This window comes from Leopardus geoffroyi, chromosome B3, assembly GCF_018350155.1.
Source record: "Leopardus geoffroyi isolate Oge1 chromosome B3, O.geoffroyi_Oge1_pat1.0, whole genome shotgun sequence".
Taxonomy (NCBI): Eukaryota; Metazoa; Chordata; class Mammalia; order Carnivora; family Felidae; genus Leopardus; species Leopardus geoffroyi.
This window is the reverse complement of record NC_059337.1, coordinates 21,879,248-21,893,471: the sequence shown is the minus strand read 5'-3', so window position 1 is coordinate 21,893,471 and position 14,224 is coordinate 21,879,248. Positions and strand designations below refer to the sequence as shown.

The following is a 14,224-nucleotide window of genomic DNA, read 5'->3' as shown; positions in this document are numbered from 1 at the left end:
TTGATCTGCCTTCAAATTTACGGACTCTTTTTCCTTCATCTCCATCTGGTATTGACTCCATTCTGTGAATTTCTTTATTCTACTTATTGTATTTGGGAGCTCTAAACTTTCCATTTGGTTTTCCTGATATCATACCATATTGGTTCATACCATAGGGTTCAACCTGCCTTCCCTTGGGTATGGTTACCATGTCAGTTCAGTTTTCAAAGCCTTCATTGTCCTATTCGGCTGCATTACTCAGTCTGTGACCTGGGTATGATCTATTCAGTCAGTCCTCAGAGCCTTTGGAATTCTGATTAGGACCAAACCTATACATGCTCAACTTGGGGTTGGGGGGAGGGAGGGGAGTCCAGGAGTTAATAGATAACCTCACAAGGTTGTTTTCTCAAGTTTTCCCTTTCCATAATCTTCCAGGTACTTTTTGGTTGCCTGGGACTCCCTTTTCTGTCCTCCAGCCAGAATTCTAGGGCCTTAGTTACAGCACTCTGCCATATAATTCTGAGACTGCACCTGTATCCTGGGTCAGATGGCCAGAGGACAGAGAGGGGGTAAATGCTAAACAAAATGAGGGAGGGAGGACACCTGGATGGCTTAGTCAGTTAAGCATCCAACTTCAGCTTGGGTCATGATTTCATGGTTCTTGAGTTCGAGCCCCACATCAAGCTCTTCTGCTGCCAGCCCACTTCCGATCCTCTGTCCCCCCACCCCTCTCTCCCTCTGCCCCTCCCCTGCCCATACTCTCTCTCTCTCTCAAAAATAAACATTTTTTAAAAATTATTTTAAAAATTAAAAAAATTAAAATTAAAAAAAAAGGGATCCCCCTGCCCAACCTCTTGGCATCACAGATCCACTGATCATTGAGGAAGTTTCCTCTCTCTTAGATTTTTAGCTCTCAGAGTCATCTGTTGTGGCCTCAGCTACTGCCTGCAGGAAACTTCTGAGAGTTGGAGCATGAGAGAAAGAGGAGAAGAAAAATGGGTGTTTCTATGCTCTACTTGAGCTTTAGAAGTTCCTACTCTCACTCCCAAACTAGAGGACACCTTCTTCCCCCTCACCAGTGTCTACTCATGGGTTTCAGCTGTGTTACATTCACATCTGGGAACACTAGAGGGTTAAAAAATGTAAATTTAGTGTTCTTCCCCAATCCACTTGCTACTATATACTTTCCACAACCTTCCGGTAACTCCTCTGTGCATTCTCTCCAGGTGGGAGGATTGTGTTCAGGAGGAGAGAAGGGGTGGAGTGTTCTTACTTCATCTGCACAGGCAGCAAGAATCAGACATGAGGTATAGACTGGAGTTTGGATGTGGCAGAGGAGATGAAACAGAAAGAGTTCTAGATCAACAGAGCATGTGGGGTGGATGTGGTAGGCTGAGAGGGGCCTTGGCAACCTGTGTCTGCACTGCTCCTTACCCACATGCCCCCTCCATGTGTACACACATCAGAAGACATTCCTATCAAGTTAGCAGTTGAGCATTTTCTTAATCCTAATTCTGCCACATCCATTGTGACAAGTTATATGATTTGGGGAAGATTCAGCTGTGCTCCAGCACTTACTGTTGGGGGTAAGTGGCCTGTGCCAAGACTTTTACACATTCTCATTATATCAAAACTAATCTGAATGAATGACAGGGCTTTCCATGCAGGAAATCCCTTTGATATGCTCGGTCTTCCTCACTTGGAGACCATTAGGAAGGGCACTCTCTTGAACTGATGTTTCCATTCGGTGTTCTTGTTCTGGAACATCTTTGACCCCCGCAGGGTAACTTATACGCCAAGTTCTCCCCTAAAGCTTTATGTGTTTTGTTGCAATCTCACCAGCAACTCAGAAGCTCCACAATGCCATTCTGATTCAAATTTTGGGAAGTCATAACCCTAAAGACATAGATTTCTAGGTGCTTCTATTTTCATCCTGTTTACTTGCATGTCAATAATGGAATGACCATGGGGAACCTGGGTGGCTCAGTCAGTTAAGCATTCAACTTTTGATCTTGGCTCAGGTCATGATCTCACAGTTTGTGAGATTGAGCCCTGCACTGGCCTCTGCACTGATAGTGTGGAGCCTGCTTGGGATTCTTTCTCTCTGCCTCCCTCTCTTTCTCAACATAAATAAACAAACTTAAAAAAAAAAAAAGAATGGAATGATCATGAAAGGGATTCAGCTATTTTTGTGTGAGAAGTGGTCTATGGGATAAGAAAAGGAAGAATGTGTTTATAAGCCTCTCAAAGTTTACTTTGTCAAAGGATATATGCATTTTATTGTATTTTAAACTCTGGTAACATGAATTGTGTCTGTGACCCCACATCTCAGAGGACTGGGGGATATAGCACCTCTGCACTGTCTCTTTAAAGTACTACTTGTTTGTGCTCTACCCAGAGAAATGTTGCACTATTGTGCACGTCATTCTGTCCTGAGCCCCTGCCTCATCCAGGGCTCATATATGTTTTATATATTTCCTCATTCAGACTGCAATATCTTGAGGTACAGCTAAACCCAGTGGTTCTTTTTAATTCTCTTCCAACCCCAGCTTAGTGCTGGTCACCCATTGCTGTGCTATGTATGTACATACAGAGTCGGATCCAGAAGCAGCAGACATAGAGCTGACCACTTGTGCCCCCACACACACCCAGGGGAGACATTCCTGTCCAGGTCCTGTAATACTAGTACCCAAACCTGACCTGTTAGAAGGCAGGGAGCAAAGGCCAGCCCTGAAGGTCCAAGTAGTCACCCCTTTGGCCTACTAGGAACCAGAGTAGGGTGCTGTAACCTCAAAGGATCTGGATGTCCTAGGAATCAGGGAAGGACAGCATTGGCAGGCGGGAATTAGAGCCGTGTCATCTACTGAACACACTTATGTGTTACATTATGTTATGTGTCAAGCAGGGCTGTGAAGCTGTCATTAATATGGCAAATGACAGATCCAGAAGCTGAGATTCAGAAAAATTAGGTCAGTTCCCAAAGTCCCACAGCCCACAAGAGAGAGCCAGAATCCAAACTTAGAACTGACCAAAAACATAAACCCACACTCTTAACAAATGCAAAACAGGTATAGAGAGCAGGAATTAACAACTTATCTTGGCATTTGTAATAAAAATAACTTTTGTTCTTTAACCTTTTATAAAAGAAAAGCTTACTTGTTCTCCATTTGATGACACAGGTTAAGTGGAAGCTGACAAGCTCTTAAAACAGAAAAAGAGACACAGAAAAGGGAGCCTGAGGACCCCTGGGCAGCCCCCACAGGGCATCTTGTGTCCTGGTTCCCCACTTTTGTGTGTTTCTCAGTCTGCTTTCCCTCTGAAGTTGTTTCTGCAATCTCATTGTTATGTTTATGTAACTTTGTAGTGTGTTTACTGCATTTCTTTTTTATTGGCCTTTTCCAGAAATACCTAGAATCCTAAATTTCATGATACAGTCTCAGAGGTAGGAATTTAAGCCTTTAAGGAAAAATAAGGGGTGTTTCCCTGCTGCAAGGGGCCCACACCCCAGTCTGGCACTCCACAGCCAGGGGTTGGCTTCTCATCAGAAAAGAAGCTTTCTTGTGACTATTCCTTAAAGTTCTATGACTTCCACCAGCAAACCAAGCAGAAAAAGCATTTGTTCACCTAAGGAGTTCTCACATTTGCAGATGTAGAATCCAGGTCAAATTTTTAAGGACTTTCCTAATTAAAAATAAGACTAAAGTCAACTTTTCATCTATCAGGAGCTTCCTACCTATAGAAACCACCTTTTGTCATTGTGTTTATTAATATCTGGCAGTTTCTTACTTGATTGTCTGGGTTTTTTAAGCTTATTTATTTATTTTGAGAGAGAGAGAGAGAACACAAGTGGGGGAGGAACAGAGAGATAGGAAGAGAGAGAATCCCAGCAGACTCCAACAAGGGGCTCAAACTCATGAACTGTGAGATCATGACCCAAGAGTCAGATGCTTAACCAATTGAGCCACCCAGGCACCCCTCGATCATCTGTAAATTGAGTTTACCCCTAGACACACTTGACAGTACTACACCCCTCACAGATACTCAGTAAATATTCATCACATGACTGACCCCAGGTTATCAATTCCAGGCAGTAAGATGAGTCCTCAACCCCAAGCACCTGGCTGCTGTTGAGAAGCTCTTGTCAGAGCCTGAAACCCACTTGGCCCCTTCAAAGTGCTGGGAGTGTCTGCCATTCTTCAGTCTTAGCTTCCCAGGCCATAGCTCTTAGCAGAACCCCTGCTGCCTACACTGTGCCTTAGAAAATCTCTTGAGAAGCTGTCCTCTAGTCAGACACAGCCCCTGGCCAGGTGCAAAGTCTCACAGCAGGCACAGACTGGCTTCAGCTGCTCACATCAGGGCTTCACCCCTGGCTCCTAATCTCTAGCCCCCTGCATCTACATGCCAGTTTATCAAAGGTGTTGTCATGGCTCCAAGCCCTGCCTGGGAGAGAGGCTTGAGTGCAACCACTCAGAAATGCTGCCGGTGATGCACATGCATGAGGAGTGCTGCGCAACTGGGAGAAGGGGAGGACCCCACATACTGGACTGAAGGCATCTCTGAGATGCACTGTTAAGGAAAAAGCAGGGGTCAGAAGAGCAAGCGTAATGCCCCATCTTATACCTAGAGGTAGAGGGAAGTGTGTATATGTGTAAAAATCTAAATATTTTGATCTTATGTCTTTAAATGGAAGGGCACACCAAAAACCAATAACTACATCACCATCAATGGGGTGACTATACAACTTCTCATCCAAGCTAGTGCATTTTGGAGAGGGAGGTGGGAACTATCCACCCACGATTCATAAACCAGGACTTTCCTGAGCAAAATGGGAAATGTGGTCACCCTATCTGAGGGAGAGGCACATGGGGGAGGGGGGGTCGGTCCTAGGAGGCCTGTGCCCAAGCTGCCCCTCCGTGTAATCTGATGACTGCCCTTGGGCAAGACCCTGCCAGCCTCCCAGATTGGCTTCCTTGTCCATGACACAGGCTCTTGCTGAGTGGTCTCCAAGGGTTGTGACTACCATGTAAGCCAGGGCACCTCCAAATCTGCACTGTACTTTTCACTCCTGCCACCACCCTCTGTGGCCTGAGATACCATCTGGACCTCACTCCACTACCTTTGCTTTGTGGTCCTACCTGAAGAAGGCTCCCAGCCCAGTGTCTTCCCTGGTTGTCATCCCCAACGGGTTTTCACTGGGTGGATGATGTGGCCCTATTCTCAGGGCTTCTCTCTTCCCAGGTATACACTGAATAAGAGGTGATGAGTGTGCATGTGATATATCACAGAGCACGTTAGGAAGTTCTTGGGGCATGCAGTCTCTTTGAGAATGAATTAGTTATATTTACATGTTAGCCTTCTTACCAGCAAACACCAATTAAGTGCTTTAGGGATTTTTACATTTCTTTTCCCAAAGGCCAGATTCTGTTTACAATCCCAGGTTTAGCATTTGTTCAGTGAGCTCACAGAAATATGATGTTAAGCCCCTAGGTAAAAAGTGTAAGAGAATATTCAGTATTGGTTTCACTAGAGCTGATTTTTGCCAGTGGGCTCAATGCCAGTAATTCACACAGGCAGGTCACAGTTCCAAAGTTCTGTCCCAGAAATCCTATTTGCACCATGGAACAGCCTAAGGAGTTGCTGAGCTGATTTTCTCAACCTACGTTCAACAGAACAATGACACCGGGGCTCCAGAAGCACTGGAGCATGGCAGTGGTCTTGAGGGGTAAGTGCAAGAACTACCACCCACTCCCAGTTCAAACTCACTCCCTAAACCACTTAAGCAAGCAGCTGGAAGCAAGGAGGGAAGGATGTTATGATTCTCGGGCTGCCTCCAGGATGCAGCTGGGAACTTCTCTGCTGCCTTCTGGGTCACTGAAGGTTCACAGTTGATCTTTGACTCAACTGGTGTGAAGAAAGGTCGCTGTGCTCCAGGCTCTCCTCCATCACCCTCTCCCAACATGACTCAACTCTGTGCTCCAGCCCTAGCACAGAACCAGGGATGGACGGACAGATAGATGGGTGGGTGGATGGATGGATAGGCAAGTGAATGGATGGGTGGATGGATGGATGGATAGATGGATGGAAGAATGGATGGTGGGTAGATGGATGGGCATGTATGGACAGGTGGGTGGATGGACAGATGGATGGATATGTGTGTGGATGGCTCAACAGACAGATAGAGGGACAGATGTCACTTGGAGGCCTCTGCTGTGCCTTTTATCATGCCAGCATATACTAAGTGCTCAGCAACTATTGGCTGGTTTTTCAGTTTGAAATACAATGGCTCTACTTTAAATTTTGCACGAACAGAATGCTGTGGCAGTACAATGGTGCCTCATACTAGGTCAGCCTTTGTGCTGTTGCTGCAGTGAGGCCCCTTCTGCATAGCTATTCAGACACCAGAGTGATCATGGAGTGAAGGTGCAACTGACAACCCAGGGCTGAGAGAGCTACCCATCACCTTGCTATTTCTTCTTCTCAGCATTAATATCTGACTCTCTGATTCCTCATCTCCTTCCAGTGCTTACCTCTCCATCCACTGGATTAGGGAAGAAATGACACTCCACATTTCTTACTGGGATATTTTTCTGAGTATGCAGGCTATAATTCTTTGTTCCCTCCTGTCCATTACTAATTACTATCTTGTTCAAATGTCCACTTGCCTGCTCACTTACTGTGTGACAGGAACAAGCAAGCAGCTGATGGAAGCATTTGAACCTCACACACCTGGCAGCCTCCCTCTGAGCTATGGCTGGGCAGGATAATCACCTGGGATATTTTTAAATGCACACCCACGAGCATTGTGTTTAGACTTACCATGTATATGTGTATTTAAAACACTCCTTTTCCATTTCTCTTCCCTCCCTGAAAAATTCATCCCTAAAGCTATACAGTGTGGCAAAGCAAGGTGAGTATCTGCAGTGGGCAGGCAGGGCATCAGCAGGAACCAGAGGATCAAAGTCAGAGTGTCAGAGCCAGCAGGGTGAAGAGGACAACTTGGGGGTGGGGTGGCACCAGAGGTGTGGAGTTTCTTACATATGGAGAGATTGATCGAGTAAGGAAAAGAGTTTAAGACTAATAGAAACCAAGTTTCTCACTGTTGGAGAAGGGAGTTAGGAGTAGAAATAACTTTGGGGTGTTATATTGGAATTGGAGGTATCCATGGACTCAAAGTTAGCTTAGAGATGACAGATGAAAGTATCTGTTTACATGTATGAGTGCACATAGAACACACATATCCATTCACTGAGTCTAGAAGCAGTGACATCCCAATAGTGATGATCATATTTTGACTTCTACACACCATTATCCACTATTAAAAAAAAAAAAAAAAAAAAAAAAAAAAAAAAAAAACCTCCTTGGAGAAATGGCTGAATCCAGGGCTGAGACAGAGAAGGTACAAGATGAAACTGAAACTGGACCATATTCTTATGTCAGAAGTCAGGGAAGCACTCTGAACAATGACGGGGCTGAGTCACAAGGACACAGCCTGAATGAGCCACACTAACATAATCAGGACACATCTGAACATCAAAATAATCACTAATAGATTATAATTCATTGGATAAAATAGAAACCAGAAATCCATAGTGATATCAATAAATGCATAAAAATTTGGTGAGGAGTAGGCTATGTGCACAGATTTGAAATTCCTCCCCACAAAATTCTTATTAATTACAGAGGAGAAATGAATAGCTCTGTAGGGGGAAGCCTGGCAGGTGGCCTGAAGGCAGTGGCCCAAGTCAACATCACCAATAATGGGACAGCCCAAAGGCCCAGACCACCTGATAGGATGCTGTGAGGACACAACATAATTCAATACAATCTGATCACATCAGGGAAAAGATGAACCCAGACTAAGGACATTCTACAAAATACCAGGCCCATAGTCTTCAAAAGTGTCAAAGTCATGAAAGTCAAGGAAACCCTGAGACATGTTCCAGACCAAAGGAGTCCAAAGAGACACCACGACTAAAAGCAGCATGCTGGAGTCTTCATTTAAAAGGCATTTTGGGGGCAGTTTGCAGATTGGGATCTGTCAGGGTGGTTAGATCTATCAGTGTATTAGTAATTGTACATACCCTTGATTTTGATGACTGTGCTGTAGGAGAATGTTCTGTTCATAGGATGTGTGCCTAAATTTTTCCAAGGTGTTAGGATTTCAGATGGGCAATTTACTTTCAAATGATTCCAAACAACGACAACAAGTAATTTATACTATATGTGCAACTTTTTTTCATCTTTTGGTTGCTACCAAATATTTTTAAGTATAAAAGTAAGGTATTTTGAATCATCAAAAATAAACAAACTTAAAAAAAATATGTACAATAATAACCACGAAACTTCCCAGGTGATTGATGCATTCCTGAATAGTTAGTTTTTGTTCTAGAAGTAACTCAAGCAGGGGCGCCTGGGTGGCTCAGTTGGTTAAGAGTCTGACTTCAGCTCAGGTCATGATCTCACAGCTTGTGGGTCTGAGCCCCATGTCGGTCTCTATGCTAACAGCTCATAGCCTGGAGTCTGCTTCAGATTCTGTCTCCTTCTCTGCCCCTCCCCCACTCATGCTCGCTCTCTCTGTCTCTCTCTCTCTCAAAAATGTATATTTAAAAAAAATTTTTTTTAAGTAATTCAAGCAGTAAGCTGTGGGCTGTGAATGTAGAGCTCTTTCCTCAGGCTACCCAACCCTGGATTCTCCAACAGAGCCTCACTTGCTAGCTCTGGTCCCACCTGCTCCAGTCCTCACAGACCTCCCTCAGTTAATTCTGGGCATGCCCCAAGTGCTCAGGAAGAAGTCCAAGTGCCACCTGAGAGACTTGTCTCAATGCTGCCACCTGGGCTAGCACTACAGATCCTACAGAGGCCCCATCAAGCTGTGAGCTCTTTCTCATCTCATTGGGCTGTTTCCTTGCTTGGGGTGGCCTGGTTGTTGAAGGACATCAAGGCTACAGTCTTCTGCCCCAATATCTGAGTTCTAAGTGAAAAAATTTCTTGGAGGCAGCTCTTTCTCTGAGCCTCAGACATGAGTCAGGCATGTGGGCTCCAGTGGGTCCAAGTAGCCTGGGTTGGGCATTCAGGATCACTCCCCTGTTGCTCTGAGAATTGAAACCCAGGCAACCTTCTCACTCCCTTTTCTGTCAGGGGGACTATTTCCTAGAAAGACACTCAGATCTTTGTATCAATGCCCCCCTCCCAGCCCACCTGATATGTGCAGGCACACCTGTGCCCCTAATGGGTAAGGTTCAACTCAAGCTGCTGGATATAGTAATGGACCAAAATGGGAGCCTCTACCCCTCCAGCCCCCACCGCATCCTTGTTCAGTGCCCCAGATAACTAGCCCCCATGTTGCCATGTGCTCTGGGTGGGCTGCCTCTGCCACCTTGTCTTAAAGGTGGCAAGCAGCCATCATAGGCAGCTTCTCTCCTATCATCCCCTGAGACCACTCAATGCAGGGTGGGGTGAGGTGCTGGGGCTTATGTCTTTGCCATCAGTGGATGGCATGGCAGGGAGGTGGCTTCAGAGGGCCTCAACAGGCAGGGTCCATAGAGGTAAGATCTGGATGGAAGATACTGCCTTCAACATCCCCGACATCCCAAACCCTAACTCAGGCTTGCTTTGCTTTGTCTCCTAGTGTGGACAACTCTGAGGACCCCGTGTATGAGAGTCTAGAGGAGTTCCATGTGTTTGTCCTCGCCCACATATTAAGAAGACCAATAGTTGTCGTAGCAGATACGATGTTGAGGGACTCAGGTGGAGAAGGTAAGTTCATACGTAATAAAACGGCCATGTAGGACTCATGACCCAGAAAACATAACATCCCTATTAAGGAAGAGACAGCCTAATGTACAAGTTGAGGCTCCCAGAAGGCCACAGAGCATTATTCTGTGAAGATGAAGATTATAGTATTTATCCTCAATTTCATGTGTTTCTTTTTCTTTCCCAGTGGCAGGAGGGTTTACTCCTGGCCATCCACTCAGCCATCTATGCTTTGTGTCGATGGCAGGTGGCCATGAGAAATCTGGCTGAGTGTCAGCTGGAATGAAGCCCTGAGGGCTAAAGCCTTGAAGAAATCAGGTCAACCCAGGGCAGTAGGTGCCTGCGGCTGGTCCTCCCTCCAGCCTTTCTGCCCAAGCAAGTGGCAAGGCCACTTCCAAAGTTCACAGGGCAGCCACACTCTCAAAAGAGTGCTAGCCCTCTCAAAAGAGTAGGGAAAGAGGAGAGGTCAGGGAAGGTGGGCCAGGAAGGTCACCCCCTATGCAACTGCCCCTGCCACTCAGCACAACTTCCCAGGTCCAGCCCCTCCCAGACTTTTCACTTTCCCTTTGTTTCCATCACTAGCACAAGCCAGTCCCTTTTGGTGCCATATTTCCCTTTGGTCACTTCTCAAAAAGGTCTCCTTGCCAGGTAAATGCCGGACAGTGACTATCCCCCAGCCTAACTTAAATTTAAACCTGAGCCTTAACAAAAGTCATGGGTCTTCCAGAGTGTCCTACAAATTAGGACAAGGCTTTTCTTGCTGAGTCACAACTGCCAAAGGAAGTCTAATGGGGCCATGGTTGTCACAGTGGAAGGACATTGGTCCTGAGCAGTGCCACCTCCTTCCATGTGCAGGCAGCAACATGGTGTTTGTTCTCTCTGGGTACAGAGCCAGGACTCTCACTAAGGTCTCTGGGCACATAGACGTGTACCCATCAGATCCCACAAGGCTGGGTCCATGTTTCCTTCAATGCTACCTGTGCTCAATGGCGCAGCCCTCTCCAAGTGGGCCTACCCCACCTCTCAACGCGTGGGCAGAATCACAACTAAATCTAATGTGGATAAAGCAGGGCTGGTGGAAGGAAACCTGAGAGTTCCTCAAAAGCATCTCAGAAGCTATTTTTGCCTGCATTCAGCTCACAGAAATACAGTGAGTGAGTCACTGACTCCAAGGCCAAGAGAGACAAGGTTCTTATTAAGAAGTAGATGCTGTAGCAGGGCAGATATTTCCAGAAGTTGTTCTGTTTCAGTGAGGGTTTAGGCTCTCATCCCTCCCTTTGATGAGTAAGGAAATGAACATGATTGTGTCCCAATTGCTAAAGAAGCCAATCCTCATCTCCCATTTCCCATCTGACTCACAACTTGGTGCTGGAGTTTTCTGGTTGGTTCCTTTGGACTCAACAGAAGAGCTTCTCAAAATATAGATCAAGAAAGCTCTCGAGAAGCACAGATATCATTCTGTATATAAATGCTTTAGTGAACACAAGGAGAGGAAGAAGCTCATCCAGAAAAACATGGATTTCCAGGCAGTGTTCAGTGCATGTCACTGCTGACTGTTGTGAGCTCTTGGTCATCTGTGTAGGTCTCAGGGCAGCAGGCCATCCCTGGGAAAATCACAGTGAAAAGCTCTCAGCCATGTCCCTTTTGTCCCCAGTGTGCAGCCTGACAAGGCACAAGGATGAGCAAGAAGGACTCTGCCATGGAGGCAGGAGGGAGTGAGGGGTTCCCTGAGCATGCATGGGGCTCCAGGTCTCATCCACCTAGTACCTGTGAGCCTGAGCTCTCTCACCCATCACCAGATGGGCAACACCTAGCTTACTGCCTTGAGAACATCAGCCCAAGGGTGGCTGATGATCTAAGGCTGATGACCCTCCCTTCTGCCCCACCACCTCATGCAAGGTGGTAAGGGATGCCACTTAGGTCCTCTTCAGGCTCCACATGCTCTCACCATTTCTGTCCACAGCATTTGCTCCAATCCCATTTGGAGGGATTTACCTGCCTTTGGAGGTGCCTCCCAACAGGTGCCATTGCTCACCTCTGGTTCTTGCCTATGATCAAGCGCATTTCTCTGCCCTGGTGTCCATGGAGCAGAGAGATCAGCAAAGAGAACAAGGTATGCCTGCTGCTTCCTGAGACACAATGTACAGGGCAGGGGTGGGCACAGGAGGGCATGGGGAGGCAGAATGTGGGGTTGTCTGTGGGGAGCACACCCATGCACATTCAGTAACAATGGATTTTGTGTGTATATGGATAAATGAGTATGCACATGCAAATGTTGCAAATGCACATGTCATTGGAAATAACAATGTCAAAGACAACTTTTAATTTCAAATACAAAGCAAATTAATAATTCCTACCACACTTAAATAGCCTTTAATGTTTTTCCCTTTCACATCTATGTACATTTTATATGTACATTTATAATTCATCTTAGATGTAAACTCTTTAGGTCCCTAGAGCAGGGGCCTGCAAACTATGGCCCCACTGCCTATTTTTGTAAATAAAGTTTTAGTGGAACACAGCCATATTCATTCATTGACATATTATCAGTGGCTATTGCTTTGCACTACAGGGGCAAAACTGAGTAGCAGCCACAGAAACCATGTGGCTTGCAGAGCCTAAAATATTTACTAAGTAGAGCTTTATGGAAAAACTTTGCCAACCTCTGCTCTAGAGTAAGCTTTTGAATCAAAAGGTTGATATTCTCTTTCAAATTGCTGCAGCTGTTTCCCTAAGTAGTTGTTTCAGTGCTGCAGACAGGCCCACCAGGCCAGCCCCACAGGCTGTGCACTGCACAGTTTCAGGCCACCACCAGTCAGATGCTCATGTGGAGCCTGTCTTCCATCTCTGTGATATGTGTCTTTGCTGCAGAAATGGCAGGATTCTGATTAGAATGGATGTTGTTTTCTCATGTTAACTAGTGGCTGGCTGAGTGAGAGGGGGAAACTCATCCTCCTCTTGTCAATCCTGCTTCTGCTTTAGACAGAGAATCCCCAAGAGACTAAAGGACAGGCAGAACTGACAGTTTCAGGGTCCCTGCCTTTGGGTGTGGTCTCCAGAAATGCATGGTGGCTAGCCAGGCAGTGATGTGAGTCCTGGAAGGAAAAGGAAAGCAGCGTTGTGGCCAGCTGTAATGGGAAAATCACATCATTTTTCCGTATCATTGACAGACATCTCATTTGGGTCATGGAAAACAGTATTTAGCCATGAAGGACTGAGAGGCATCTTTGCCTTTTCTGTTGTCTGTTAGCCTTTTGGCCTTTGTGGGTTTTAGCTCTCCTCAGAGCTTACCACAGCCCTTGGGCGATGTGGGGGCCCTTTCTCAGGACTTGGGATCCCAGCCAGGATCGAGGCCACTCCATCCAGGCTCCCCAGAGACTCTCTGCTGTTAGGGAAGATAAAAGTCTCAGGGCTGGCATCCCTGGTTGCTGAACAGGGGGCTCAGACACCCAGCCCTGTTTTATATAGAAGACATTGAGCTCCTCCAGGCCTTCCAGATGCTGTTTTGTGGTGTTTCCAGGTGAAAATGCAGGTGCCTTTCAATAAAAGGACACATGAGGTGGGGCTGTGGTTCAGCTTCTCTCAGGGGAATGGTTGCAGAGGTGACTGTGGTTTCACCTCTGATGACCTGGTTTTCCCAAAGGGGAGTTTGGGTCTCAATCCTTGGTTCTGTGTTGCTGTGACACAGGCTTCTGCAGCTCTACCCACTAGGTTACTCCTCTGAGCAGGGGTGGGGGGGGGGGTGGAGCGGGGGGGGGTCCTACCTCCACTGATGTCTTGTGGCCCCATCCAGTCCCCTTGACCCACTGCAGGTCAAGTGCCACAGTGCCACCTTCTTATTTTTTTTTTAATGTTTATTTTTGAGAGAGAGAGAGAGAGAGAGAGAGAGGCGCAAAGAGAGAAGGAGACAGAGGATCCGAAGCAGGCTTCACGCTGTCAGCACAGAGTCCGATGTGGGGCCCGAAACCACAAACTGTGAGACCATGACCCGAGCCGAAGTCGGACACTCAACTGACTGAGCCACCCAGGGTCCCCTGTGCAGTGTCACCTTCTGCACAAGCAGAAGCTTGTGCCCAGGCTGGGTAACTTGTGTGTGGCATGTCAAACCCTCATACATCTGGAGAGAACACAAATGCTCTGTGGGCTCTGAGGCTTTAAGTTTTGCAACAACACATCCCTGTACCACCCTTGTAAGGCTTACGGGTGCTGGTAGAGGTGGCTCTGCTCCCTATACCTCCCATCAGCCTGAAGCTCAATGGTTCCACAGGATCTGTTTGGGGGCCAAGGGTTAGTTCAGTAAATGTATGTTAAGCACCTGTTACTTCCAGGTTTGGGAGCCCCAAAGATGATGGTATCCCTGCTTTAGGGCTCTCACTACCTTATAGAGGAGACAGGCAACTCCCCCACACCACAGTACAAGGCAGGATGTACACAAGGCAGGCACAAGCTCCATTCAGGAAAAGAGCTATTATTCCAGTTTGGAAGAACAGAC

At 46.6% G+C, this 14,224-nt stretch overlaps 1 protein-coding gene across 2 annotated transcripts in view; it reads left to right on the top strand.

Moving 5' to 3' along the window:
* Positions 1-14,224, top strand: part of OTUD7A (OTU deubiquitinase 7A) — a 370,683-nt gene that overhangs the window by 337,865 nt on the left and 18,594 nt on the right. For both annotated transcript variants that reach the window (XM_045448891.1, XM_045448890.1), the window contains 2 exons: positions 9,608-9,735; positions 11,696-11,845. In XM_045448891.1, the coding sequence (XP_045304847.1) occupies positions 9,608-9,735; positions 11,696-11,845 (278 nt within the window). The remainder of the gene's footprint in view (positions 1-9,607; positions 9,736-11,695; positions 11,846-14,224) is intronic.